The 27,303-nt window shown below is 41.9% G+C and overlaps 1 protein-coding gene across 2 annotated transcripts in view; it reads left to right on the forward strand.

The window, feature by feature from the left end:
• Positions 1-664: 664 nt before the first annotated feature.
• Positions 665-27,303, forward strand: part of SLCO5A1 (solute carrier organic anion transporter family member 5A1) — a 67,876-nt gene continuing 41,237 nt past the window's right edge. The window contains exons 1-2 of one of the 2 annotated variants that reach the window (XM_068187027.1): positions 665-812; positions 1,558-2,907. In XM_068187027.1, the coding sequence (XP_068043128.1) occupies positions 1,974-2,907 (934 nt within the window). In that variant the 5' untranslated portion in view covers positions 665-812; positions 1,558-1,973. Of the gene's footprint in view, positions 813-903; positions 1,050-1,557; positions 2,908-27,303 lie in introns of those variants that run through there. The other variant, XM_068187022.1, reaches the window with a different exon arrangement.

The raw sequence follows: 27,303 nt of genomic DNA on the forward strand, positions 1-27,303 counted from the left end.
TACTTTATGGAAAAGACAAATATCTTAATAGTTCACACTCTATCACGCCACAACAAATACAATAATTTGCAGGACTATTTAGCCTTATCCTGCTACTAGAGCTTTAAATACAGGGACTTGAGAGCAAACAAACCAGTGCAATTCAAGACACTACACAAACCTAAAAAAGGAGATCAGGCGAAAACTCTGTGAGGACTAATCTCCAAACTACTTTTCCCATATTTCGCATGTGCTTCCCAGTTTTGGAGATGGTTTGCATTGGAGATAAAATCTGGGACAAAAAGGATCACCAGGTGATTTATTTTCCTTAAAATAAAAATTTTTAAAATCATTCCTTGGTTCTTCTCACTTTTCAGCAGACGATTCGGTCCCGTCTTCCGAATATTTCCGCCTTTTACACAAGGCGATGCAACACCATCCTAAGCATCCTAAACGCCGCCCGGGGCTGCCAACCGCAGCGCTCCGCGGACTTTCTCAGCCGCGAGCGCCGAGTTGCAGCCCTCAGCAGTTCCACGGGTGAGCAAGGGCACGGACCGGGCAGACGCCAAGGCGTGCCCCGCCGCCGTGCTCACCGTCCCGCGGGGGCTCCGGCCTCTCTGGCGAGAGGGTGTAGCCGGGTAACCGCGGGCCGGCAGGGCAGGTCGGAGGGCACGCGAGCGCCCGGCGGCATCGCCCGGCCCGGCGGCTGCGGCGGGCGCGCCTGCGCTCCGGCGCCCGGGGAGGCGGAGGCGGCCGAGGGGGACCCGGCGTTGGGTGACAGGCGGGGCGGGGGCGCAGGGCCCGGGCCGGCCGCCCCCGGCGCCGCACGCTCGGTGAGTAGCCCTGTCGTCTTCCTTCGCAGCGGCCGGGAGGAGAGCCCGGTGCACTCCGCCGGCTCCGCCGCCCTACCCGCTGGCCACCCTCTGGGGGTGGGGGAGATCCGCTGCCGGGGCGCGGTTGCCCGGGTGCCGTTGCCTCCCCCCCCACCCCTCCGCGGGGCCGCAGCGAGGAGGAGGCGGCGGGGAGACAAAAGCGGACAAAGGAGGCAAAAGGCGTGTTCTGCTGCCGGGGTAGGGATGTCTGGGCTCCGCTCTGCACCCGGCGGTCCCGGGGGGCATCCGAGCGAGCTGGGGCGGCGAGGTCGGCCCGGGGTTGCCGGCTCCCGACGTGCCCGCCGCCGCTGCCCGGCTCCTGCTTTGTTCCCCTTCCCTCCGCCTGCCGCCGGTCCCCGGGCCGCCGAGTTGTAGCGGAGTATTTATTTCAACGCATTTATTTTTAGGCTGGAAAATAAAAGGCTTGGCACGGCGACCTTTGGCTGTCGTATCCGGCGCCAAATAAAAGGGTCGCGCTCTGGCCGAGGCCGCCCGAGCTCTTATGTAAATCCATGTGCCGTCCCCAAGGACGCGCGGTCCCCGGGGCGCTGCCGTGATCCAGCCCCCGCGGGGACGGGGATAGAGGCGCTCCCCGGAGCTCAGCGCACACCGCGGGGTCGGGCGGGCAGAGGCCGGGGCGGCGGGGAGGAACGGGGCGGCTGGGGCCGGCGCGGCTGACCTCCCGTGCTTGCTCTCCGCCCCGCAGATCGGCAGCAACCTCCCGGAGCTCCGTCACCGGCGTCGGCGGCGAGGACAGAGGAGGATGCGGGCGGCGGAGCGGGCGGCGCTGCCCCGCGGCGGGCAGGCTATCCGCGGAGCCCCGGCGGGCGGCTGCTGATCGCGGCGCCGCGGGCATGCGGCGACGGGGAGCGGGAGCCGCCGGCAGCGCGGGCGCCCCGGCGGGCGGGCGGCCTCTCGAGCGAGACTGAGGGTGGATGGAGCCACAAAGGAGTTTGGCTGACACGTGTGGCGGGGCGGCCGGCGGCCGCGGCTAGGGCCACCCCCCTCCCCTCCCTCCTCCCCTCCTCGCTATGCTGCGCTCTCGCCGGGCCCCTCAGCGCGCTCGACGCACGGCAGCGATGGAGCCGGCCGGGCTCCTCTGAGGTCGCCGCCGGACCCAGCATGGCCTCGGCGGGGACCCCGGAGCAGCGGCTCCCCGGGGCGGAGCGGCCGGCGGCGGCGGCGGGGGGCCGGGCGGAGGCGCCGCGGTGCCGCAGTCTGCCCGCGCTCGGCTCCCCCCTGGCGGCCGGGGGGGGCGGCGGCGGCCCGCCGAGCCCCTCCGCGGGACCGGCTCCCGAGGCCGAGCGGGGCGAGGGCGCCTCTGCCGTCGCCGAGGCTGGCCGGCACCCCGCCGCCGCCAGCGCCAGCGGGAGCTTGCCCTGGAAGACGGAGGGCGGCCAGCCGGCGGCGCCCGGCCGAGGGGTATCCCTGGGCCCCCCGCTGCTGCTGCCGCCGCCGCCGCCGGCGCTGCTGCTGGCGGGACCCCCGGGCAGAGCGTGCCTGCGGGCAGTGCTGGCGGACTCGCGTTTCTTCCTGGTCTGCATGTGCTTCCTGACCTTCATCCAGTCCCTCATGGTCTCCGGCTACTTGAGCAGCGTCATCACCACCATTGAGCGGAGATACAGCCTCAAGAGCTCGGAATCGGGGCTGCTGGTCAGCTGCTTCGACATCGGGAGCCTGGTGGTGGTGGTCTTCATCAGCTACTTCGGGGGTCGTGGGCGGAGGCCGCTCTGGCTGGCTGTAGGGGGACTTTTCATAGCCCTGGGCGCTGCGCTCTTCTCCTTACCTCACTTCATCTCTCCGCCGTACCAGATCCAGGAACTGAACTCCTCCGTCAGTAACGAGGGCTTGTGCGTGGCTGGCAATGGCACTGCCAAAGAGCAGTGGGACTCGTCGGCCTGCATCAAGGACACCGGTGGAAACGACCACTCTCTCTATGTAGCTTTATTCATTTGTGCCCAAATCCTCATTGGCATGGGCTCGACACCCATCTATACCTTGGGACCAACCTACTTAGATGACAATGTCAAGAAAGAAAACGCCTCGCTTTACCTAGGTAAGGCAACTTAAGTACCTGGGTACTTTGCTAAACCCCAGATCTCTTGGAGGGGCCAGTTACAGGTACTTCTGCCTTAGTCCTGCTGAACAACATCTGTGCTAAGTTTTTCTTTTCAAATGACCTTTTGGAGTAAAATTGCCATTCTCTCCTGTTTTAAAATGTTCTGTGGCATGGTGAACAGTAGTAACGGGTGAAGCTAATGCAGGGTGCCTAAAAGCAGTTGTACTCACTCCCTCTTGCATGGGTAATAGAATAGCAGAGAAAGTTGTCTTCTCTAACGCGTTTCAGCACTTGGCAGTAGCCGGTGACTTTTTCAGAAAGCAGTGTTAAAATTTGCTTTGCTCTTTCAAGTTTCTTTTTGCTACTACAGAAGCTTTGTATTTCTAAATTCTGGTTGCTGTACCTTTAGCTTAAAGCCTCTATAATGTTAATGCTTAATAAGCACTTCGAGAGGTTTTTGGCATGCTTCCTTTTACTTTTCCATCATTCATTTGCCTTGAACTAGCAATTAATTTTGACTGGCATTGATACATCCTCTGACATCTCAGAGTTAAAAACCCATTGATAAACCAGCATGTAAAACCTTCAGAGTTGAGTTTGGTTAGGGCAGTTCAACAAAATGAGAGTCCAATCTGGCATACGTTTTTCAGCAGGTACTGACAAGTCTTCTTGATAGTTGTGTGATGGTGGGAAGAAGGGATATCTCAGATAACTGGATACTAAACTTTATTGGAGTTTGATCGTGATAGTTTGTGTAATGTGTAAGAAGGTTAACTGCTCCCTGGCTTTGCATTAGCACCTTACATGCTTCTGTAAGAAATGAACCTCATGTACCCCTTCAAATTCTTTTCAAATAAGGAGAGGCACTTAGGGGGCTGAGAGAGCTGTGAAGGTGTTTTGGATACTTGGCATTACCATTTGCAGTTCAATTTTCTTTGGCTTTACAATAGCCACGGAGATAATAATTGCTTGTAAAGCACACATTTATGGAAGTTACACACTTGTGGAGTGTGTGTGTAACTACTTTACTGAGCAAAAGTAGTGATCTGGATCAGTGTTTTTATTCCTTTTGACCTGTTCTTGGCAATTTGACTGTTCCCTGAACCGTTTTAAAGCTATGCACAGTCTGTGTTCAGTGTCTTGAAAAAGCCGGGGGCACTGCAAGTTTTTGGAAGGAGGGAGAGGTATTCACTGCACTGCTAATCTGCATGATGAAGTATGTGACAAAGTGTTTTTTCCCTCTCTTCTCCTGTCTGAGAAAGGTTAAGTGGCATGGAAATGAAGATTAACCTAGGATTGACTTTGTTGGCAGCATGAAGAAACAAAGCATCTCGTTACTGAGGTTGCTAAATTGTAGTTTGGAACTTTTGCAAGTAGGCGATCCCACACAGTCCTCAAAAACGGAAAAAGAAAAGGAAATGCTGTAGGGGAGGAATGAAGGGTAGAAGAGGTGAACGGCAAGAGAGGCGGAAATTTTTTTTCAGCAAAGGGGAAGACAAGGTCAGTGGGGGGAAATCCTCACTGTGCAGGAGAAATGATGCCTACCACTGATGTGCTTCTAGCACAGGAAATAGTAATGAAATGACTCGGGTAACTTTAATTACAGTGAAGTTAACAAAGGTAAAAGGCACCGGCAGCTGGGTAGACTCCATGGGACTGTGCTTGCCAGACACTTAAAGCAGCTTTGATCTATACTGGGAGGACGCTTGTAGAGTCGAAGTTCATTTTTACTGATTGAAGAGAACAAAGATGAGTACACCCAGCTACAGTGTATGTGAAAAATTTATGCCTGTGATTTGATTGGGACCACAGGGAGAATTAAAATGAACACAGAGGGTGTTTAAATATTGAATAAAATGTACTATCACCTCCATTCAGTCTTGAAGCCACTCAGGGCTAGAAGCAATGTTGTCTGCTGTTGGAAATCTTGGTATTATCTTTTTTAAGTAGTGTGGAGTTCTGAGGAAACATTTAACTTGTTAACGTTTAAATATTTGCCTGACTTCAGATATAGGCCAGTGCCTTTTTGAGGGGCAAGAGTAAAATTTGAGTTTTTAGGGGAGAAAGAAAAAGAGCACTGCTTGGCACGTTGATGTGAACAAACATGTTTTTGTTGGATCTTCTCAATGGTTTGGAATGTTGCATGTCCTTGAGGAGAGGCAGCAGACAGCCCAGCCAGGTGCAGGGATGGGATAGAAGTGGCCTGGGCATGGCTCTGCAGGCATGCCACCTCACATCCTGTGTTATGCAATGCCTGGTTCTCCAGGTGTGATTCTGTTACTGGGGAAAACTATGCAAGTGATGTCAAAATATAGAATGTATGTCTGTGTGTAGGCATGAGCTAACAAAAAGTCTTGGAGTAGGCCGTGGCAGTTGAGGTTTTAAAAATATATGAAAGCCCAGGGAAACACATCCCAGTCACACAGATACATGTGTTTGAGTAAGGACAGCTAATTCATAAAAAAGTATCCTCCAACAGAATGGAAGATCACTAACATGTTTATTCATAATCATGCTGGCATTACATTCTATGTTTTTCTTCCAAAGGAAGATAAATATATATGTGTGCACCTGATAAGAGGTTCACTGAGCTTCAGAACTGATTAGCTTTTTTGACCCTGCAAATGTGCCCACTAATAGTAGGTCAGTAAAGCCCCCCTTGTGTATCACTAATCTTGATTCTGCAAAAACTCACCTTATGTGGCTGTGGAAGCTATCTTATTTATTTTCCAAGTTAATCCAGCTCAGTGCTCGAATGGTGATAGCATATCCTCTTAAGTGTAGGCATGCAAGCTCAATGTGGACAGCTGTTTTAACATTCCTGGCTGGAAGTTCTCCTCTCAAAAAACATATTTGAGGCTTGTACATAGTCTCTTGGCTGCCTACACTTAAGTCCATCTGTCAGAATGGCACAGTGCCAGTTTACAAGGTGCTATGTCATTTTTAGTAGGACAAAGGTGCCAAGCAGGGATGTGTATTTGGGCTGCCCGCATAGCAGCGTGTGAGCTCTTGTGTGGGATGTTTCTTCCTTGTGAAGCAGTGTCACCTCCGGGTCCTCCCGTCCCTTAAACTTGACGATACTTTGGTGCCCTGATGCTAACTTTGAGAAATGTGTGACATCAGGCTTGAAAACAAGTAATGATTGTAACAGGTGCCTAGGAAATGTAAGAACTGGTTCCCTTAATCACAGATAATCCAAAAGGGAAGTTGCACACTGTGTAAAAACTGGGCAGTCACTAAGTGGTCTTTATCTTCTCCAAAGTCTCTCCCTTCTGTGCTCAGCTGTACCATGATGTGTCTGTTGTCAGCTGCCTGATGTGTGCAGGTTCTTCTTTTAAGTATTTATCCAATTAAATTAATTGCAATTAAATTTGAAGTTGAATTGGACTTCCTGAGTCTTGTTTTGTACCTTGATGGTGTTTCTGCTACTTGTCAAATTCTAGCACTTAAAGCACTGTGATTTTTCTAAACACTGGGGTTTTTTTTTTTTGTAAGGATCCAACAGTTTGTCTTCAATGTGAGTTTGCCTTGTATTATATCAGAATTTTAAAAAGCAGTTCTTTAAAATTAAGTGTGGCACTTTGAAGTTTTAATAGTGGCTGAAAACTTTAAAATATTTTTTTTCTTTTGGAAGTGGATATTGTTATAAAAAATGAATTTACCCTAAAAATTCACACATAGAGACGCAATATTAGGTTTTACAGAAACATTGCACTAATGAAAATATTTTAGTATTCAGGAGTAGCTTTTACCAGTACCCCCCCAAAATGACTAGTGAACAAATTGGTCATTATGCTAAGGATGTTTTATTTCAGTTTCCAGAATACCGTAGGCTGGTTAGGATATGATATGAGGAAAGTGTCTCAGTTTAATTTCATGCAGACTGTCCCTAGGTTTTGGAACAAACTGTAAATACAAAATGCAAAGATAAAGGTTTTATGGGATAATGGCTGAAAAATTGGATAAACCTGTGCAAATGGGCTTGGTACAGATAATGGCTGAAAGGCAGGGAAGTAAAGTAATTTCATAACCTGGAAAAAAAATTTACACAAGTTTCAAAAATATTTTGGAATCCTGCTTTGTTTTCATGAGGATTGTTTGTGGGTTGCTGTTTCTAGCATTAGGTAAACCATTTCACTGTGACAGTATTCTGTCTGGAAAACACCTCATTACCAGTGTTTACTGGTGGATGTTCTGTATACGTACCCTTCATGTCTTTGTTACAGACTTCCCCAAAAATCTTTATTATATGTATGTATGATAATTATATTTATTATATTTTTAGTTAAATATATCTATGTTTATATATATATTAAAAATATATATAAATAGATATATATCTATATAAATATATAGATATATCTATGTATATATATATATATATATATAAAAATATATATAGATATAGATATAGATATATATCTGTATAAATATATAGATATAAATATACACCTATATCCACATCCCACTTGAAAGGAGAGGGCAGGAGGGGTAGCTTCACATCTGAAGCCCACCACCTCTGCCTCCTGGGTCCCAGGGCATAGCCCAGCTGCCAAACAAGCTAGATCTCTGTAGCGTGCCATTGCTTGGATGTTGGCACAGGAAGCACTGGATTTTTGTGCCACTTTGATCCATTTTGGTCTGGCTGCTTCTCAGCTTATGGATGTCCCTGGGAGACAGGAACTGGAGCCCACTGGGGACATCAGGTCCTTAATGTGGATGCTACAAGGTCATTGAGGTTTTCTGAGACAGTATCAGCTTTCTAGCTGAGCAGAAGGGACCATCTAGAAGTAGGGAAACAGCTGACCAGCATTTAATTTTATTCTCACCATTCAGCTTATGACCACTTTTGGTTTACTTTTGGAATATGATTCCTGATATCCAAAAGGCATTGATCCCTGTAGTTGGTAAACCCTACAGAAATAGCGAGTTTATTTTTACAGCATGCCTGTGAGAAGGAAGATTTTTTTGAATCAAAAATTGAGGCAAAAGGGTCTGTTCACCAGTGCTTTTTATTGCTTGCTCTATTTTCCTTGTAAAGGGGAGGTGTGCAGAGCTTATTTCTCAAATACATGATTTTACTTTAACTGAGAGAAGGCCACATCTGTTTTATGCAGAGGCAAGCACTAAGACTTGATCTATCAGCAGTCTGTTTTTGTGCAAACCATCAGGCACAGCCAGGTAAGGGAGAGGATTGTCCCCCTCCGCTCTGCAGTGGGGTGGCCTCACCTTCAACACTGTATGCAGTGTTGGGTACCACAGTATAAAAAAGACATTAAACTATTAGAGAGCATCCAAAGGAGCGTGATGAAAATGGTGAAGGGCCTTGAGCGGAAGCTGTATGAGAAGTGGCTGAGGTCAGTGTGTCTGTTAAGCCTGGAGAAGGAGAGGCTGAGGGGAGACGTCATTGCAGTCTACAACTTCTACAACTTCCTTTTGAGGGGAAGAGAAGGAGCAGGCATTGATCTTTTCTCAGTGGTGACCAGTGACAGGACCTGAGGAGATGGCCCGATACTCTGTCAGGGGAGGTTTAGGTTGGATATTAAACAAAAAAGGTTCTTCTCCCAGAGTGTGGTTGGGCAGTGGAACAGGCTTCCCAGGGAAGTGGTCACAGCTCTAGCCTGAAAGAGTTCAAGAAGTGTTTGGACAGTTCTCTTGGGCACATGGTGTGGCTCTTGAGGATGGTCCTGTGCAGGGCTATGAGTTAGACTTGATGACCCTTGTGGGTCCCTTCCAACTCAGTGTATCCTGTGATTCCATGAAATGTGTGTGTGCAACACACACTTGTATTGTTTGCACACTCAGCTGGGCAGCACTAGTGAAAGGCTGAACTCGCTGTGCTCTCAGCTGGGAGTAGGGAGCATTTTGGGATGCAGGTGAAGTGACTGCAGCTCTTTTTGTGTATATGGATTATACTGATTTCTCCCACAGCTGATTTAACACCCAGAGGATGCAGTATTATGCTTTTCTGGCACACTGTAGCATCCCTTTTTTTTGTTAAAATGCTGATCAGGCAGCTGGCACAGTTCCTAATAATTGCTTACAGTAGCACTGTGTAGTTTTATTGTCCTTTCCTATAACTGAGGAAATAGATTTTATTTTTCTTCTTCACTTTAGTTTCCTATTTCATAGGTGGACTGATACTTCTTTTTCATACTGTAATCCTAGATACCATTTTCTTAAGCATGTAATGAAGCCGATTTTTTTTTGTCCTTTTAAGCAATGTGTACGTAACAGAGAGTTCAGTAAAGAGTGGGGGCAGCCTTTGCTCTGAAGTTTTCTGCCTGCAGGATTTAATGTCGTGAGTGATATATCTTCACTTGCTCTGCCAGTGTTGTGTCCCTTAGGGATGCTATTTGCATCTCTCCAGTTGTGTCCTTGCCATGAGCTATGGCATTGTTCACAAGCAGCTGTATTGACAAAGCATCACTTCCAGTAACTGGCAAAATGCACTTTGTCCTTCTTAGGAGCAAGAAGAGACTTAGGCACATGCTTCCCTGATTCTCTTTCTCTTTGTATTAAAGGACAAAAACTGTGTTGGATCCCGGGTTCTGAAACTCACTGAATTCCCAGGTCTAATTGTTTCCCTTGCTTAGCATTTGTCAAAATGGTTAGCATTTTGTTTCTGAGGTTGACAGTGCCCTTTTCACCCTCTTGAGCTTGGGAATAGCGTTTTCTTGGAGAGCGGCTCCCTTCTCTGTCAAGCTCTGCTGCAGGGCTGGTTTGTGCAGACAAGTGTCTCCACCTGCTGTGGTCCTGGAGCAGCTTGGAAATCTAGACATGAAAGTGGCCTTTAAGTAACAGCTTGTTTGTAGCTTTTGCCAGGAACTGAAGGCTTGGGATCTAGTGTCTGATTACCTGGGGTCTGGAAACTTTAGCTGTCTGCTGGATACCCTGACTGTTTTCTAAAAGGTCAATGTAACTACTCCTGTTGCAGGTGGATTAGAGATGCTTTGTGTTTCATCCATTTTCCCTTAACTCTCATTCAGTGGCTGCCTCACCAGGGAGGACTTTATTGCTGTGAAAGTGCTTATGCAGTCAAAAGAGAGGAGGCCGGATTTCTCTGTACTATCATTCAAAGACATATGGGTTTCTGTCTTGGTTGTGCAGGAAATACAGGCAATTTTATAAATGAGTCTCAGCCTTCTGTTTCATCCTGAAGGCCAGCATCTAAAAATTCAGGTTTTTAAAGTAGATGAATGGAATTTTTCCATGGTTTTTAAAAGAACAGAAAACTAACTCTGTCATGTTAAATTTTCATGCTCTCATTTTAATCCTATGAAGTCTTTTTTACCCTGTTAGCACTTTTAAAACCCATTGTTTCTTGTGAAGAATGAACTCAGTTTTCCTTTTTTGTTGTTTTTACTCGCCTTTCATATTTATTTTGAAAACAGTTGAGAAGCCACCATGCAAAAAATGGCACTTATTTCAGCTGGTTCCCATTGGCAGTTTTTGCCACTCTTGACTGAAAGGTCAAAGTAAGCACTAGCTCTGACTTGGCTGCTGATGGATGGGCCAGTACCACATGAACTCTTGAGGGCAGGGCAACCTGGTCACCTGTCTTCCTGTGAATTGTCACCAGAGCTGTCAGAATTTCAGCTCACAAGTCCAAGGGTGTCTCTGCAATCCCCTCAGCAGCTACAGGGCTGCTGGGACTTACTAGGGCTGTAATGGGAAAGCTCTGAAATGGCACAGTGGGAAGAGGGAGCAAACTGTTGGCTTTCTGATTGCTGGTCTCCATGCTTTTTTTCAAGCACCATGGTCCTTTTACCTCAACTCAGTTGGACAATCTGGGCACATGGGTTGGAGCTAGCAAATTTATGACAGATACAGCTCTGCAGTATGCATGCAGGTTGGTTTCACCTGAGTCAGCCAAATCCTTCCAAGTGCCCAGAAAAAAATAGGACATTTCCTGTGATGGGAACAAATACATCACTGCTCGGCAGTGAGCAGTGGAGATGTATGGGCTCTGTCCTGCTCTGCTGCTGAGCAGTTTGGGCATCTGTTGTGCTGTCACAAGGCCAGAAATTTAGACACTGCCAGCATTAACGAGAGAGCTAACGAACATGGGACTTTTAACTGCTCTTGTTTTCTGCCACTAGGAATTTGTTCTTAACTGAGAAATCAGGAAGTGCAGACACAGAAATTCGAGTGTTATTTTATGCTGCCATTAGACCTGATAATCTAATCAGAAAATATTAACTCTCGTGTAGGTAAACAGCTTACTTGGCAGCAAAGACAAATTACATCAGTGAAAAACATCATGCTGCGGTATGAATTACATTTTGTGGTGAGTTTGAAGGACATGCAGTCAGAAAAAAAAAAAATTTCCTTGTAATTTGAACAAGCAGGTAGATGAATTGTGTCACATGAAATGCTTGCAAAGCAGTACTGCAGGTCCACTAATTGCATGCTCCTGTGCTGTTCATCTTTGATTGTTTTCCCCATTTTTAGTACAGGTTTCTTTTCAGCAGCTTGCTTCCTTTTCATCAGCTTCCCAAGATATTTTTTTAGTGCTTCCACTTCTTTCCTTGCTTATATTGACGTTAACATTTTGCTTACATTGCACCATGCACAGTAGGACCTCAATCTGGTGGTTGCCCTCTGCACCTTTTATCTTTGATGTTATTGGATTAGAATGAAATCCTCAAGAGTGTCTCAGCAGTGATTTTCTTAAATCCACTGCTCTGAAATCAGCTACCAGCTCTTCCGTTTTTTGAATTTAGCAAGCTTTTCTAAATTTGGGGTGCCTTTCCATATTTACCTGTTTTCAGTCGACTTCTTTGAAGTGACAAAGATGAAATCCTGGCAGGGTTCCCCTGTGATAGTACCATTTTCTTTCTATATTAATTAAGCTATCCTCTAGATTCAGAATATTTCAGGTAATGCATATATTAGTTGAGTATATCTTCTGATACCTTGTGATTTGCTATTTTATACTTAAGTTGTAGTTTACTCCAGTGTTTGTCCTGGGTTTCTTCACAGCTATTGACTTAAGGTGTCATGTAGGCACTGAAAGGTGCTGGCGTGCTTCTGAAGTCAAGTGCTTTCAATCACACCTTGGTTCCTGCTTCTCCTTTTTTCATTCTCTGATTAGATTAAAATCTGAATACCAACCTCCCCAGAAGTCATTTCAAGTAATGCATTTTTGTAGACAATCAAGTAGACAGGGAAATAGCTGTGAGCTCTGCTGTGGTGGCTGCTAACCTGTGATTACTTAAAGAGAATGTGTCAAGCAAGCCTCACTTGAATCTACAAATATCTAAAAGAAATACTCTGGAAGATGTTACCTGACATTGCTGTGTGTTAAGCTCTCCTTGTACTTGAAGAGAAATTGCTGTATTCAGCTGAGCTGTTAGCTCAGTAGATTTTGCTTTGTATAACAACTGAAAACACTGTATTTTCCATCAAAGGTTCAAAGGAATCAGCTCATAGGCTCAGAGGTCAAACCCATGTGAAATTTATGAGCAGAATAACCTGTGTATGCAGGTTAGGTGGGAACTTTCAACTGAAAAAGCCCCAGGAAGAGTGAAGGAGATAAGGAGGTTGAGTGTTAGCAGCATGGGATGTTAGTACTTCTTTTGTGTGTTGCAAGCCAGAATGGACTCTGGTCAGGAGGCACCTGCCAGGGACAGTACCTGGAGCCCATGGGAAGGGCTGAAGATACTGCTGTGTCTGTGGAGTACAGGAAAGTCCCTGACAAGGCTGGTGAGTTTTGGTAATGCAGAGAACAGAGAAGCTTTGCTTCTGCCATGCTTTTCTTTCTCACAGAACAGCATTTTCCACTTTTGCTCAAAGTGCCTCTCCATGCCATTGGTGCCTGCCATTTCAGTAGCTGGAGTTTAAAAAGCAGTAGCAAAATAGTTTTTCATTTTGTAGTTTTTAATCTAAATTTATGTTTCTGCTTTTAATTCATCCCAGTGAGGGGAAAAAGAGATTTAATGATGAGTGTAGCCTTCTAGGGTGCAAATAGCTTCAGTAATAATCCTCCTGTTTAAAAAATGTAAAAAAAAATTGTTACATAATAAGAGAGTCTGTAATTGTTGTAAATATGATGGGCAGTGTGTATCAACTTGATTTAATATAGCTGTCTAGTGACAGAAATAGTGAAGGTATATCCCTAGGGAATTTTTACAGTCATAGGAGAAAATAGCACATGAGCTTTTTGAGTCTGCAGAATACTAGTGCTGATGCACTACTATCAATGATGATACTACTATCGATGTAGGCATTTGTCTGGTAAGTTATATAATTGGCCTAAAATAAGAATTTAAAAAAAACTGTTTCTTCTGCTAATAGCATGACCTAGGGAAAGAAGTGGGATTTTGGGGTCATTTGAAACAAGTCACTGTTAGTTTGTTACCACACCTGCATTTTGTTACTGGAGGACTATTAGTCTTGTTACACAATGAGAGTGAGAAGACTCTGAACTCAGCACTGCATTGTCATAATAAAATGCCATACTCTAAAAAAAAATTTAAGAGCATAGCTGAGGACTGAATTGATGCTTGAAGGAAGAGCTGTATTCTAAATTATAGTTCCTAAGTAGCTATTGCACAATTTTGATACATAGAAGTTGTATATAGTCAGTGACCTCAGTGACTGAATAGTTTAATGACATTGTGATTATGATGTCAAGGATAGAGCTGTCTGGTCTGAATTTCTTTGACTGCAGAAGCAAAGTAGGCAATAGTATCCGTGTGTTTACTCCTATCAATGGCTTTCCCAGAGCCTCTGGGAGGAGGAAGATAAGCAATACTCAGAGTGCCCTTGCATTTAGGAGTACCTCTGTGACTCACCTTAGGGAGAAGTACAAAAAAAAGACCTCTCCTCATTAGCTTTTGCTTCTTGCCTTGATGTTTGTTAGCAACTGATTTTTGCTTAGATAGGGTCATTTGTTGTTCTTACTGAGTTTGTGGTTAATGGCACTAGCTTTGGACACTCACAAGCAAGTAGGACAGACAACGATAGGGGATGCATGTGGCCTTGAAAAGCAAAATAAAAAGAGTGGTTAGGGCTACTGCCCCCGTGCATTTGTGATAATTAAAAGAAGATCAGCCTTCTATAAGAAATGAGCTAAAACTGATGGACTAATATTGGCCAGGCCAGCTAATGGGAAAGAACTTGAAAAGAGCTTTTAAGCCTGGTGAGTCAGAAGCCTTGGGTAGACATATACCTTCTCATCTTCTTTAAGGAGAAGAAATTAAATTAACCAGAGAAAAACAGAGTAATGTATGAACTAACATAATTTTAAGGGTTCCTGCACTGTCATTAAAGCAGCTATTGCTCCTTTCTATGACTAATAATAAATTTTAAGTATTTGGTTAAGATGAAAGAGAGCTGTGTGTCATCGGATAGATCTATAATTAACTTCCTTTCATGCTTATTCCCCTCTTCATCATCCCCTTCATCCCCACATTCCAAATTTAAATCCTACGGAAAGAAGAGCTTACCATGCGTCTGATGCAGTGCCATGCTTTCAAGAAAACTCCATGTTTTTATTGTCAGATTTATATTGTGTGTTTATAAATACCTTGAGTGTTACAGAGACTGAGGAAGGGATCTGTCATGTGCTGCAGTCTCAGGATATGGGAGAAATAACATGGTTTGCCCAAGCTGGCATACTGAAATCTTTTACTAACTGCTGGGCCAAGGTTGACCATGTTCCTCTAGGAAGAGTAGATTTAACTGGTAGAGACAGTGAGGGGACTGATGAGTGCTGGTGGTAGAAGAGTTTGATAACCATAAGGTTTATATTAGCAGGTAGGCATCCTATACTATGAGCCAGCTGCTTTTTGTTTGGATTGTGCCTGACAGGAAAAAATGGTGCAGTGTATCAGGAATGTAGTACATTTCCCTTGTCTAGTTTAACAGGATGCTCAGATCAATTATTTTGTGGTCTGAGCATTAGGATTTCTCCAAAATACAATTCTGGTGCTAAGCAACTTTTCTAGTGCTGGATTTGTTACAGTTTTCATGGTGTTTTTGAAGATACTAAGAGAATTAGTAGCATAGCATTAGAAAAGACGGGTTGATGTAACCCTTGTGATTGTGTCAGAGGGTCGCTGGATGCTCTCAAGACTGCTCTCTGCTGCTTTTCTGTTGAATCAGGATAGAGAGTGTGAGGAGCAACATGGTTGTTTTTATGTGCAGGGGGCCAAAGAATGATACAAGAATTCTGCCCTTAATTTAGTCTGTGTTGCACACCTGTTAAAAATACTTACTTTTTAATTTTTTCCCCTGATTTTCTTGAGTAACAAAATGGTGTGGAGCTGAGGGAACTGACAGCTGGTGGTTTTCTGATGTGGGAGATTTGACTTGAAGAATATGTGTGGGTGTGATACAACCCCTTGGTGATGTGCTGTATACTCTTATTATACATCGTGCCAAAATAGACAGTAATCCTCTTATGTGGGATTGTCAAGTAAGTAATAATAGAGCACAAGTCAGTGCCACCAGTTCCGAGATTTTTTTGATAAACATAATTGTTATCCATATCTCCTAGATTCTTCAGTACTTCTTAATCTTTATATTAAGTCCTTCTTCTAAGTCCTGCAAATGTTATGTTTTACAATAGTGATGTCAACTGCTATCAAGACTTTCCTATTCATCTTTCTAATTGATGCTCTTGCTTTAAAAAGGCCACAGAGATTTTGAGTTTTATAATTTAACTCATTTCCTAATGCGAAAACTTCAGATGAAGAAAAATTTGAAGATCATTTTGTCTGCATAAAACATTTCAATTGTCTTACAAGGAGCTCTGAAAAGATCTGAAGCAATCAGAGTTACTGTCTGCAGGCTGTTCATCCTATTTAGAAAACATGAAGTTGGCTGCTCTGGAGCAGGGCAGACACGATAAGTTGTGCTGGAGGAGAGAAGCAATTAGCTCGACAGCAAGCACAGTCAGAGCAGAAAGGGAGGTCTGGAGGCGTTTAATTAATACTAATGCTTTTGTGCTTACAAGGACCAGCAGCTTACTGCTGCCTCCTCTTGTGGTTCTCAAACCTGGTATCTAATGAACATTAGATTTAGTAAAGCTTTCCAGAAAAGTTAATAAATTACAGCTAACTGTGACACATTCCCCCTGAAGGTAATGAGGTACACTTGATACTGAGTGGGAGCAGGGTCTGATATGTAAAGCTTTTTCATTTTTAAACAGATAACAAGGCCTTTTGGGATTTTTGTACTACACTTGTTTAAGTAATCTGAAATAATGGGAAAAGCATGTCATTTATTAAATATTTTTCAAGTCACCACACCAATTAGAGAGCAACAAACCTTTTTTTTTTTCCCACTGTGAAAGCAGTTTTGGGCAAGTATCATTTTTATTAATTTGAGTTTGATGGCAAAACTACTTTTGATGGAAAAGTGTTTAGCCACCAGTGTGTACTTATTTGCATAGTTTGACATTTTGAGATGCAATTTGCTATTTAAGTCTCAATTTTTATTAATTTTAACTTCCATTCATTTTGGGGTGGAAAATACAAGTAAAATCCCATTTGGTTGAAGGTCACTTCTCTATGTAACTCTTGCTTCTGTTTTCTTCTAGTACATCGTTCAAGACATACCTAGATTCCAGTATGCTGGAGAGGATTACTTTTTCCGTTTGCTCCTCACGAGAATACCAGCACTGTGGCTTCAGGCTTACGTGTTTTTATATTTATAAATGTTTCCCTGATGGGTTTCAGCAGTGTGTGTTAATAAAAGGATGATCTCTATGATGATTTATTCTTTGTGCAGGAGCACCAATATAATCCAGTTTGAGTTGTAATCTACAAACTTTAGTTTTGGTTAGATGTTGCCTGTGTTTAAATACCCCTGTGTCACTTCTTCTGTTAATGGTTATCTGTATAAACGGCTTTATTATTCCATCTTGGCAGCAAACTTCCATATCACATTGCAGTTAATATAGTGTTTTATTACACTAATTGCCTGTTAGTGCAGTTTTTGTGCGAATAAAGTATTCTTATTGTACATTACTGTATCGCCCAAGACTTGCATAACAAGATAATTAATCTATACTATCTCCAAGGAATAAATAAAAGTACTGGATGAGGGTCACAGCCTCTGATAATTATATATGTTACAAGAAGAAAGCTGAACAGAAATGCTCGGATTTTCCCATTTTGATGGATTTTTAAGTGCATAGCTTTTTGTCTCCTTAATCTTCTGGGACTCTCCAGCTGAACATTGTTACTGCTGAGGTAATAGTTTACATGGTACATAGAATCATTTAGATTGGAAAAGAAAGACCTTTAAGATCATTGAGTCCAATGTTAAGTGAGCATTGCTAGCAGTGCTAGTTTGGCCTTAACTTGAATTGGTTCTGGAGGTTGTTTTCCTGAGGGCTGACCCTTAGCTTTTGTCAGCAGCAGGTGCCTTTTGGTGTGATGTGCTGCCTGGAGGGCGGTCTCTGACCACACCGCCCCTTTCCCTGTGCTGTGGATGCCTGCTGCTGCCCTTTCCTGGTGCTGGCTTCCAGGGTTTTGTGACTGGCACCGAGCACGCCTCCAGCTGCTCTGACCCGGCTGCCAGGGCAGGTTCGTGCCAGGTCTGCAGCTCGTCTGTGTGTGCCGGCGTTCATGGGATGGAGTGGGACAGGCAGGGCGGCCAGGGAGCGGGTGGCTCTTGGAACCACCCGGGGCAGCAGCCTGCACACATGGGGGTCAAATCCCACCCAGCATCTGAGCCACAGAAGAGGCAGCTGCCTCAAACATCTGGATTTTTAACAACTGCCTGAAACTTTAATTCCTTTAGTCAGACACTTTCTTGAAATGAGAGGTGTTGAGCTGAATAGCTCATGTATTTTTAGTATTTTGGAAGAGAGGCTTTTTCTTCAATGTCATATTTGGAACAATGACTTCCTCATTGCACATTTTTCAGTGGAATATTTTCTCTAGAGGTTTTTTTCCTCTCTATTATTGTGTTTGTTTGAAACTCCCACACTGTAGCTAACAGTTACATTATGCATTGATAAGCTTCTTACACACTTGTAAATACAAATTTTCAGGGTTATGTTGTAATGAATTGCAATACATTATTCATAAATGTGGTGCTTGTGTAGAATAGAAGCCAAATATAAAAGCCATTTGGTCTTACGCAATGTTAAGTATTGAAAATGAATGATAAAGTGATAAATGAAGAAAACATAATAGGAATTGGTCACCCCAGATAATAGACATGCTCCCTTTCTTTCCTTTGCAGTACAGCTTTCTCTCCCTGCATTTTGAACTGATCTCCCCAGGATGCTTCCAAACTCACCTTGTTCTTCCTTGCCTCAAACATTTCATTTTCTTTTCTTAAAACCAGGAGAAATTATATTCATGCTTAAGTGTTTTTAATCTGCTTTTGGGTACTGCAATGATGAATCTGATCTAAAAAAATAGTGTAGAATAGCCTTTGGGATTAAGTGCTGTTCTTTCACTGAGTAGCACATTGGGAGATAGATGTTTCAATCCAATAAAGTATTTATTCTGTCTCCAAATACACTATTCTTATAATGAAAGGTCAAAGAATTTTAATTTAGAGATGAATAGAATAGGAAGACAGAGTAATGCATTCTATTGTTTAGAAATGGCAATAAATGGAAGAGGGTGATCATGCAGAAATGTTAGCTGAAAAAGCTCTGTGAAGCCACAAGGCAGGATACCACCACAGATCAGTGCTAAGGGAAAGCAGTGTTGAACCCCACCAGTGGGGAAGGGCTTGATTTCAAGCCTGGCTTTTCCTTCCCCTGAGAAATAAATATGATGAATCTCTGCAAAAATCAGTATCTCCACTGTCGCAGGGCTACTTTATAGATGGGTTTTATATATTATAAATGCAGGAGGGGGAATAGCTCCATTCTTTTAAGACTTGATTGTTTGGCCTTCCTTTACCTCCTCCCTGGCCACAGACACCTCAGGTTGTATTATCTGGGTGGTGACATCCTTGCCTGAGGACCTCTGGGAAGCTGTGCAGTGGTGCCATGCCAGTGGAAGACTTTGGAAAGGAAATTAGACAAACCAGTCAATAGTAATAGCTAAAATAATTTAGAATTGTTGCAATTGTTTTTTTTTTTTTTCCTAGAAGAAGATTTCTACAGAAATGAAAGCTGCCTATTTTTTCTTTTCTTTTGAGTGGAATAAAGTAGCAACAGTAAACAGTACATAAGATGTATGACTCAGGTGAGCTTACTGAAAAGCTAAGTGCTAAATAGCTAATTACTATTCCACTAATCAGTGCTCCTATTTTCCATCTGAGAGCCTTCAGAATATTCCTGAAACTGGGAAATAAGGAGAAGGCTGTTTTCTAATTTTGTTTTTTCCTGTGATAGTCTAAAGACATTTCATTGATTTCTGTGGGTTTTTTTTTTCCTGTATCACATCAGTGTAAAAGAGAACATGGTGTGAGCTAAGCTTTTTACTTTTCTTTTAAAACTGTGCAAATAGTGTTTTTATTTCATCTTCTGAGTCAGTTCTATAATTGAAATATTACATATTTTCTGTGATTTTATGGAAACAAACAAAATTACTGTGTCAAAATATTTTCTGTGGACATTTGTAAAGGTACAACCGAAATGAATGGTCGTATTCACAAAAAATGGCTAGGAAAGGCAGTGTCCATCAGCTGTGTGCTAACTATCCTGAAGAGAAAAGCGTGGGGTGGTGCCTCTGAATTGTTCCTCCTCTGGAAAAGGAGGTGCGTGCTGTTAGAGTTACCTACACAGTTTCACAGGTATGAAACTGAGAAGTAGCATTTCAGTTTGATTATTCAGCTGTTTTAGTTAGGAACAAGTGTCTGATTCTGCTGCCGCATCTCTGCTGGTGTTGTCACTGCACTGTTTTGATGTTTCAGTTGCTAATCTTTTCCCAACAGTTTTAGTGTTTGAAAAGCATAACGCTGTGTTACCATCATTTGTGTGTTCTGAAAGAAACATTTGCCTGAGTGGTTTATTTTATGAGTTAGCAGATGGTGATTTAAATGCGCTTGAACCAGCAAGAGCCTTGGTTCTGTTAGTGTGTCTCTGGCTCAGAAAATCTCCACAAAGCACTTACAAAGTGATGAGCAAAGTAACTATGGTGTTTGGGAGCACAAATGGAGCAGCCATGATGTGTTTGAGAAGGGTTTACACAGTTTGGGGGGTTGGAATTGGCCTCTAGGCAAGGACATGTTACTCTGGTGTAACATGGGATGACCTGAGGCATGCAGCAGGTGAACTGCTTCGTGGAGAAGGAAATTACCTGAGAGATCTCAAAGCTGAATTTACTGTGCCATGTTTTCAGTGTTTTGAGCCCTGTATTCTGTGTATGTGTTACCATGATATACTTCATAAAAGCAGCAGAAGAATTTCACCTGCCTAAGAGGCTACAGGTGATGAAGGTCTGTGTTTGTCAAAAGTTCTGCTAAGACTCTTTTTTAACTTGTTTTGTTTTGTCTGAGCCATTTGTGGTCTGAATATAGTGTCAACGCTGATGGCAGAAGTAAACTTGTAATCTTGGGATGTTTTTTAAAATTTATTAGAGATTTGCAATGTGCATTAGAGATAGGCATGTGTCAGATACAATTATCTGTGTATGGATATGGATCATATGGATCCAAGTATGTTCTGTTAGCATATATAAATAGTTTATACAACAGCTTTAGTTTAAGGCAATGTGATAGATGTTTGTTCTTGAGGCAGTTTTTTATTGTAGCTTGTGTTTTTATTTACAGAGTTTGTAAGAAGCAAGTGTGATTTAAACTGATAGTAAATTTAAGAGCCTTCTTGCTAGTGTTGCATTTGATTCTTTTAACTTTCACATTGTGTCTCTTCTACATTGACAACCAGTCATTTTACAAGAGACAAATGAAGGCTCGCACTGCACCTTCAAATGGATATGTTTAATAAATGTTTGCGAGTGCTCTGTTGAAACTCCGTCTGCACTGGCATGAATTGATCTCATGACAATATAGTTTCTTAAAATGATCACTGCAGTGGATAACAATTGCAGTTAGGTATAGCATGCAGTGTAGAAATGTAGTACATGCTTTATATTTGCTCTTTGGAAGAGTACTAGGTGTTTCAGGTTTTACTGATGGATGTTTTTATTCTTTGTCTATGAGCTGTGGGCTTCCACTTGTTATGTTGGCAAATTCATCAGTATGAATCTGAACTGTAGTTAAGGATCAAACAGTGTGTGAAGACATGTCTCTTCTGTCACATGTTGTAGAAAACTCCCAAAGAGTGGGAAGATGCCAGATCAATTTTCATTAGGCTTGGAAATGCTCTGACAGCAGCAGAGACCACTGGTAACACTTGCAGTCATGGTTATTCCAAGTAACTCCAGTATCATTCCTTGAGGATCTTCCTGTCAATCTCTCCTCTCTCTCTCTCTGTCAGAATAATTAAATAACTGAGGTTAAAATTTCCCAAGGAGACTAAGGAAGTTAAGGGACCTAACTTTCAGTGAATTTCAGTGGGATTTAGGGCTCAAATTGAATTTTCTTTGGAAACATAAGATAAGAGTTTCAACAAATTGCTTTTTTGTGATAAATTGATTGAAAGCTGTGATAGTTTGCAGATTGTGTGCATAAGTGTAATCTTCCAATTAAATCTTTTTAGTGTAAATAACTCAAAACATGTTCCCTATGAGAATGGATGCAAATGGACAAAGATACTAGAAAGAAAGGTCACTGAGTTGCTTGAGTGGGAAAATTCTACATCAGGAAATACATTTGATTTTCATTGGTACTTCAAAGGTTGTTTCCTGAGCCTGCCTGAGCAGTGTCTGTATGTTCAGTACCAGCTCCAGGTCAGTTTTTCTGGGATGTCCTTGCTCTTTGGTGCTCTCAAGGTCACCATGGCAGAAAGGGATGCGCCGGGGTGGCTCAGGACAGCCTCGAGGTTCCTTGGCTGCTGCAGCCAGTACTGATGCCACCACCCATGCTGGGACAGTCTCTGCTAAATGCTCAGCTGATACATCTGTGAAATGGCAAAGTGCAGACCCAGCTCTGGCCCTTCCCTTGCCAGGGTAGGGCCTTTGGAGATGTCTCAAGGCAGCATAGCCAGGAGGGAAGGTGAAGAGGCTTGAGGCTTCTTGTCTTTTGGCATCCTTCTTTGCAAAGGATGGGGGCTGCAAAATCTACTGTGTTAGAGACAAAAAGAGAATTGGTGGGATAATTTCATGCTTTATTGGGCCAGAAAGGACTGTTATGTTCATTTACTCTGACATCTGTGTTCAATCAGATTCATTACAGTGTTATCCCTATCCAGAGCTCTATTTATGTAAAACCATATAGCTTAAAATACAGCACTCACAGTTACAGAGAATCTGCCGTGTCCCTAGGAATATAATAGAGTTAACTATTTTGTGAAAAATGTTACTGCCATTAAAATGTGTCTAAAGTTGGCAGAAAGTAATTTCTGTGTAGCCTCTAGCCACCACATTTTTTATGTCTGTGAAAGCATCTTTTACTATTGAAGAATAAAAATATGCTTAATAATCTGTTAAATCTAAGTAGTTGAAAAACAAAGCTGTCATGTCTAATTCTACTCACAGAAGAAAGAAAAAGCCAGAATGAACAATCTTAAAAAAAAAAAAAAATGCAGACCAAATGAAAGGATATTGGCATTTTTCTCTAAAATATGTCAGCTGAATAATTAAATTACCTAATTAGTGAAAGTAACTTTAGCTGATCAGAAATTTTTCAGATTTTGAAGTCAGCCATATATGGTATTTTGAAATAATCTTGGAAAGATCCCTGTAATATAAATAGTTTTCTCTTGGAAATGCCAACACTGTAAGTTAGTAATACTTCTGTATTTTATTAACATATCTTACTGGAACTGGGAATGAGCTGGAAATGGAGCTGTAAATCACAATGACAATTTGTATCTTAAAAAGAAAGACAAATGTAGCTATGATATTACCATTTGTAATAGGAGAACCTTTTGCTAGAGTGATTTTTTAAAGCTACACATGGTGTTTAAACTATTCCTTTTAATAACACTGATAAAAATATTGTGATGGTCTTGCTCTGACAAATTATGATGCAATTAAATCTTTATTATAGAGGTATAGTGATTTAAGGTTTTTTATGTAGAGAAAATTATTTGGTTTTGATCATGTTGAAATATTTAACTTACATTGAATTATTTTGATCTTTATGTAGGACTATAGATTAGCATTTAAAAAAATAATCTTTTTTGCTTGACTCAGAGACAAAACCAAACCAAAGCAAGCCATATAAAACACGTTACTTAAAATGTCAAACTAAAATATTTTTTCAGTTTTTATTTTATTATTTGTTTTGCATGTCAATATCTACCTTTCCTCATGAGGCATACGTTTGCTTCTTTCAGGACTTGACTAAAATGGTCTAAGGAAATATATTTATAGAATCATATTTATTTATAGAATCAGTTTGTTACTAATAAATGGTGTCTGTGGTGATTTTCTGTACAAAAACAAAATACAAACCAAAAATTAAAATTAATTTCCTGCCTTTTGGTTTCTTACAAAACAGTATTCACCTCTTTTTTTTCCGTGACTCTCTGTGATCTCCATTTCATTTTCTCTGATTTTCTTGAATATCTCTAACAATTCATATCCCTTTATCAGATTTAGGAGGATCTTTTCAGGGACCTGCAGCAGCAGCTTGGTGCTTCTGTATCCTATTTCATGGGGCTGTGTCAGGAGCGTTAGGGTTGTTTGAGGACAATTTGTTTCTCCCTGGTGGAGGACCCATTAGCTCCTTTACCATGGGGAAAGAAGGATTTGCTGGCATACTGCTTGATGACATTTTTCCATAGCTGGGATGAAGAGATTCAGTTTGGTGCTACAGCAAGAAACTCTTTTGTCCCCAAGCAGAACATGGAGTTGAATGAGCTCTCGTGTCTATGTTATGATCCCTCTGTGGAAACAGAGGAGAGATCCTTACCCAGAACCCAAAGCTCAAGTTTTATTTCCAAAATCAAACATTTCACCATAATTTCACCGTCATGAAGTGCCCAAACATTGTTGTTCCTATGAAGATAAACACCGTATTTTGAAGCTTTGGAGGTTTTCATAAAATAGTGGTGTTGTCCTTTAGCTAAAATAAATGGTCTCCTCTATTTATAACTGTTACACATGGATGGAAATGTTTTTCAGACTCTTTGACCTGTAATAATATTCTCACTGTTGTTTCAAATATGACTATACAGCTCTGCAATTCACTTTGCCAATTGTTGTTTAATATATTTTTATTGAAGCTGTTGCAGCTTTCAGCCTTTCTGAATGTAGCAAAATAATTTTTTAGCAATACAATAGATGTTAAAACTCACAGGGTCATCTGCAAATTGCTGGAATAATGGGCTTTTGCTTACAGGCAGATTTTGCGTCAGATATGAGTAATGAAGTGTAATTACTGTTGTTTCGGTTGAAAGATGAAAAAGTAAGTGCAATTTACAAAGAAAATAAAAAGAAATGCTGTGTGGCTTGCCCTTCTTTGCAGTCTATTAGCAAGAGGTAGTGAAGGGAAAAATGATCACCAACATTTTCAATAATTAACCTGTGCCTCCCAGGCAGAAACCAGTTTTTGAAAGGAAATTAATTCTGAGGGAATATGATTGAAGTAATTTACCCCTTTACTTCTTTGTTTTGTTGTGTTGCTGGTGGGACAAAGCAAAAATGAATATATATAAATATGTGTGTGCTTACTTTCAGCACCTCATCTGCCCTTGCAGTAGATATTTGGTCTATTTCCTCTCCTTCCTCACATTTTCTTTTCTAGGCACAAAGGACCTGGCTTTGAGTAATGTTGAAGTATAAAAGAATGCAGGTCAAACCTGCCTCTGAAAAACAGGTATTTGTGTACCATTAGCTGGTTTGTGCACAATAAAAGCCCACATCCATAGACATTGGGTATTTAGTGTATATAGATTTTGCTAAGGAATTGGTACTTATTCCTGGTTCTTCTGATGGTTTGTGATGGCATGCTCTTAACATCTGGTTCTGCGCCTGATAAATTTCACTGGGTTCTTCTCTGTTTTTCCTCTGGGAGTGGGTGTATTCTCCCAGCTCGGAGAGATGAGAATACTTGAGTAATATATTCCTGTTGGCTTGTGCTCTTAGAATACCTGAACATTATGTAAAACAAATTAAAAATAAATCATAATACAAAAACTTTGAAATACTCTTCTGGGCTAGGTTCTGCTGGTCTTGTAGCTGTGGACCTTTCCAGCTGTGATTTTAAATTTGATCTCTTTTTTCCCATTTTATTTGGGATCTGCCTGTTGAGGTCCACTTGAAGGCCAAATCTCAGCTTTCATAGTTGTATATTTTTCACAGTTTGATGTTTGAAGAAAAGGGGATGACAAGCAAGTGAACAACCCTGCCCACTCGAGTGCAGTTAGAAGTAATGCTAAAGCCATGAAAATATGTTTTAAGAAGCTGAGATCAACAGAGTCTATAAGCATGTGCCTGGGGATAATCCCTAGAGAAAATTAAATGTGTATATGTAACCTCAACTGTCAAACCATTAAAACCCCCCCAAAGCCAAGCAATTAAAAGGCAGAGATCAGATATTCCCATTTGACATGACCTTATGGAAAGAATGCCAATGAGTCAAGAGGCTGCTTTCGTATCTTAAAGCTTCAGTGTCCTTTGAGTGGGAACACCACTGAGTATTACTGCAGAAGTGCCAAATCCTGCCTGCTGCAAGTGAGAAGTCACAGTGGCTTCAAGAATACTCTTAATGTGAATGTTAAATTCACAACTGTTGATTTAACTCCCAGTGTTTGAATTAACTGTATTTGGGAAATAATACAGTGAAATTATCTAACCAATTAGTAGTTAAAGGTTTTAAAAATTACTTGGAGTAGTAGCTTGCTTGTGATTTAGGTAATAATAGTTATATTAAGTAGATAATTTGCTGTATGGAAATGGACACTACTTCAAATGACATTTCATTGTTTCATTCTTTGGAGTAATCAGAACTTTGGGATGCTGACAAACCAAGAATTCAGAAAGGACCAAGAAGTCGCTCAGTACGTGTTAACACAAATGGTCAATGTCTATGTCTAGTTGCCTTACTATTCACAAAAGGAAACATTTTTAAGAAACATGCTCTTTTGAAAACTCACATTTTGGGAATTCATGCCTAGTCAACTTCTTGGGATATGTTACCTTGTGTTAATAACTCAACATACCAACATAAACTTAAAAATTTTGAAGATGTGGAGCATTTTTGACAGCTGATTTCCAGAAAGTAACAGCCAAGAGCAGAGCTGTGCCTTCTGTTGCATCTCTTCTGACATTCTGACTCTGTTCAGCACAAGTAGTATGTGTATCTGTCTGAGACCTAAAATTCAATAACAGTACTTTTCCATATCAAAATTTCCTACATATGGAAAAAAATTGGGAATTTTAAGAAAGATCATTGTTATTCATGCATTTAAGCAGTTGTTGACTCTTCTATTTTAAAAAAATCCCAAACATCTATTTAGGTTACCAATGCCTTTGACTTCATGGGAAGAATATCAGAACATCTTTGTTTTCAGTTTAGGTTCTGATCATGCAAGTATAGATGTGTATATCTTTGGTCATGCAAACAATTCACATGGGACTATTCATATGCTTGAAGTTAGTTGTATATGCTTTTGGAATACCATCATCATCATATTTTATTTAAAACATTTTTGATTTTATTTCACTTCCAGCATTTTTTAATGGAGTGGTAAGCCGGACCATTAATTTTCTTTTCCTTGGCAGGCATGTAAAATTATGTTTTAATTATGTTTCTCTATAAATTTGTCTTCCAGGTCTGTGGAATCTGCTTGTTAAAATAGTGACAAATATATTCTATACAAAGATCAAGAGAGGCTACTGAAGTAGTTTTGTTGCTCTGTTTATTGAGTGGAACACTGGATCTGAGAGACTATTAAAGTCATGTAACACTAATACATTTTGAAAGGAAGTGATTTAAAGATGTGAACTGGACATTATTATCTGAACTGCAGTAGTGCTCAAAGCATTGTTTTTTCCTGAGCAAATAACCATATTAAAGAAAAAAATCTAAAGCATGTATAGATACGTTTGATTGTGTGTTTGAAAAGAAGGAAGTGAACCGGTTTCCTGACTTAAGAGCTTTTGAGAAGTCTGCCTGGCTTCTGCTTGCAACTCAGTTTTGTGTCCTTTGGTTTAAAAGAGTGGTTAAACCTTATGTTTTTTGGGGTAGCTTCTGTTTTTTGGGGTGAAATTAGACAGAATGAGGCAAATACACCTTTATGAATGGGAGCAAATGTTTCCTTGAAAGCTCCTTTATGCTTGATCCTTGCTATCCCATCACAATGCTGTGACATGAGAGGAACAGGGGAGAGCTGGGACCTGTTCCCCTTTGAAACCTCTGTCTGTCAGCTTTGCTCTGTGTAGAAATCAAAACCTGCCATAT

The sequence above is a fragment of the Anomalospiza imberbis genome, chromosome 1 (assembly GCF_031753505.1).
Source record: "Anomalospiza imberbis isolate Cuckoo-Finch-1a 21T00152 chromosome 1, ASM3175350v1, whole genome shotgun sequence".
NCBI classification, from domain to species: Eukaryota; Metazoa; Chordata; class Aves; order Passeriformes; family Viduidae; genus Anomalospiza; species Anomalospiza imberbis.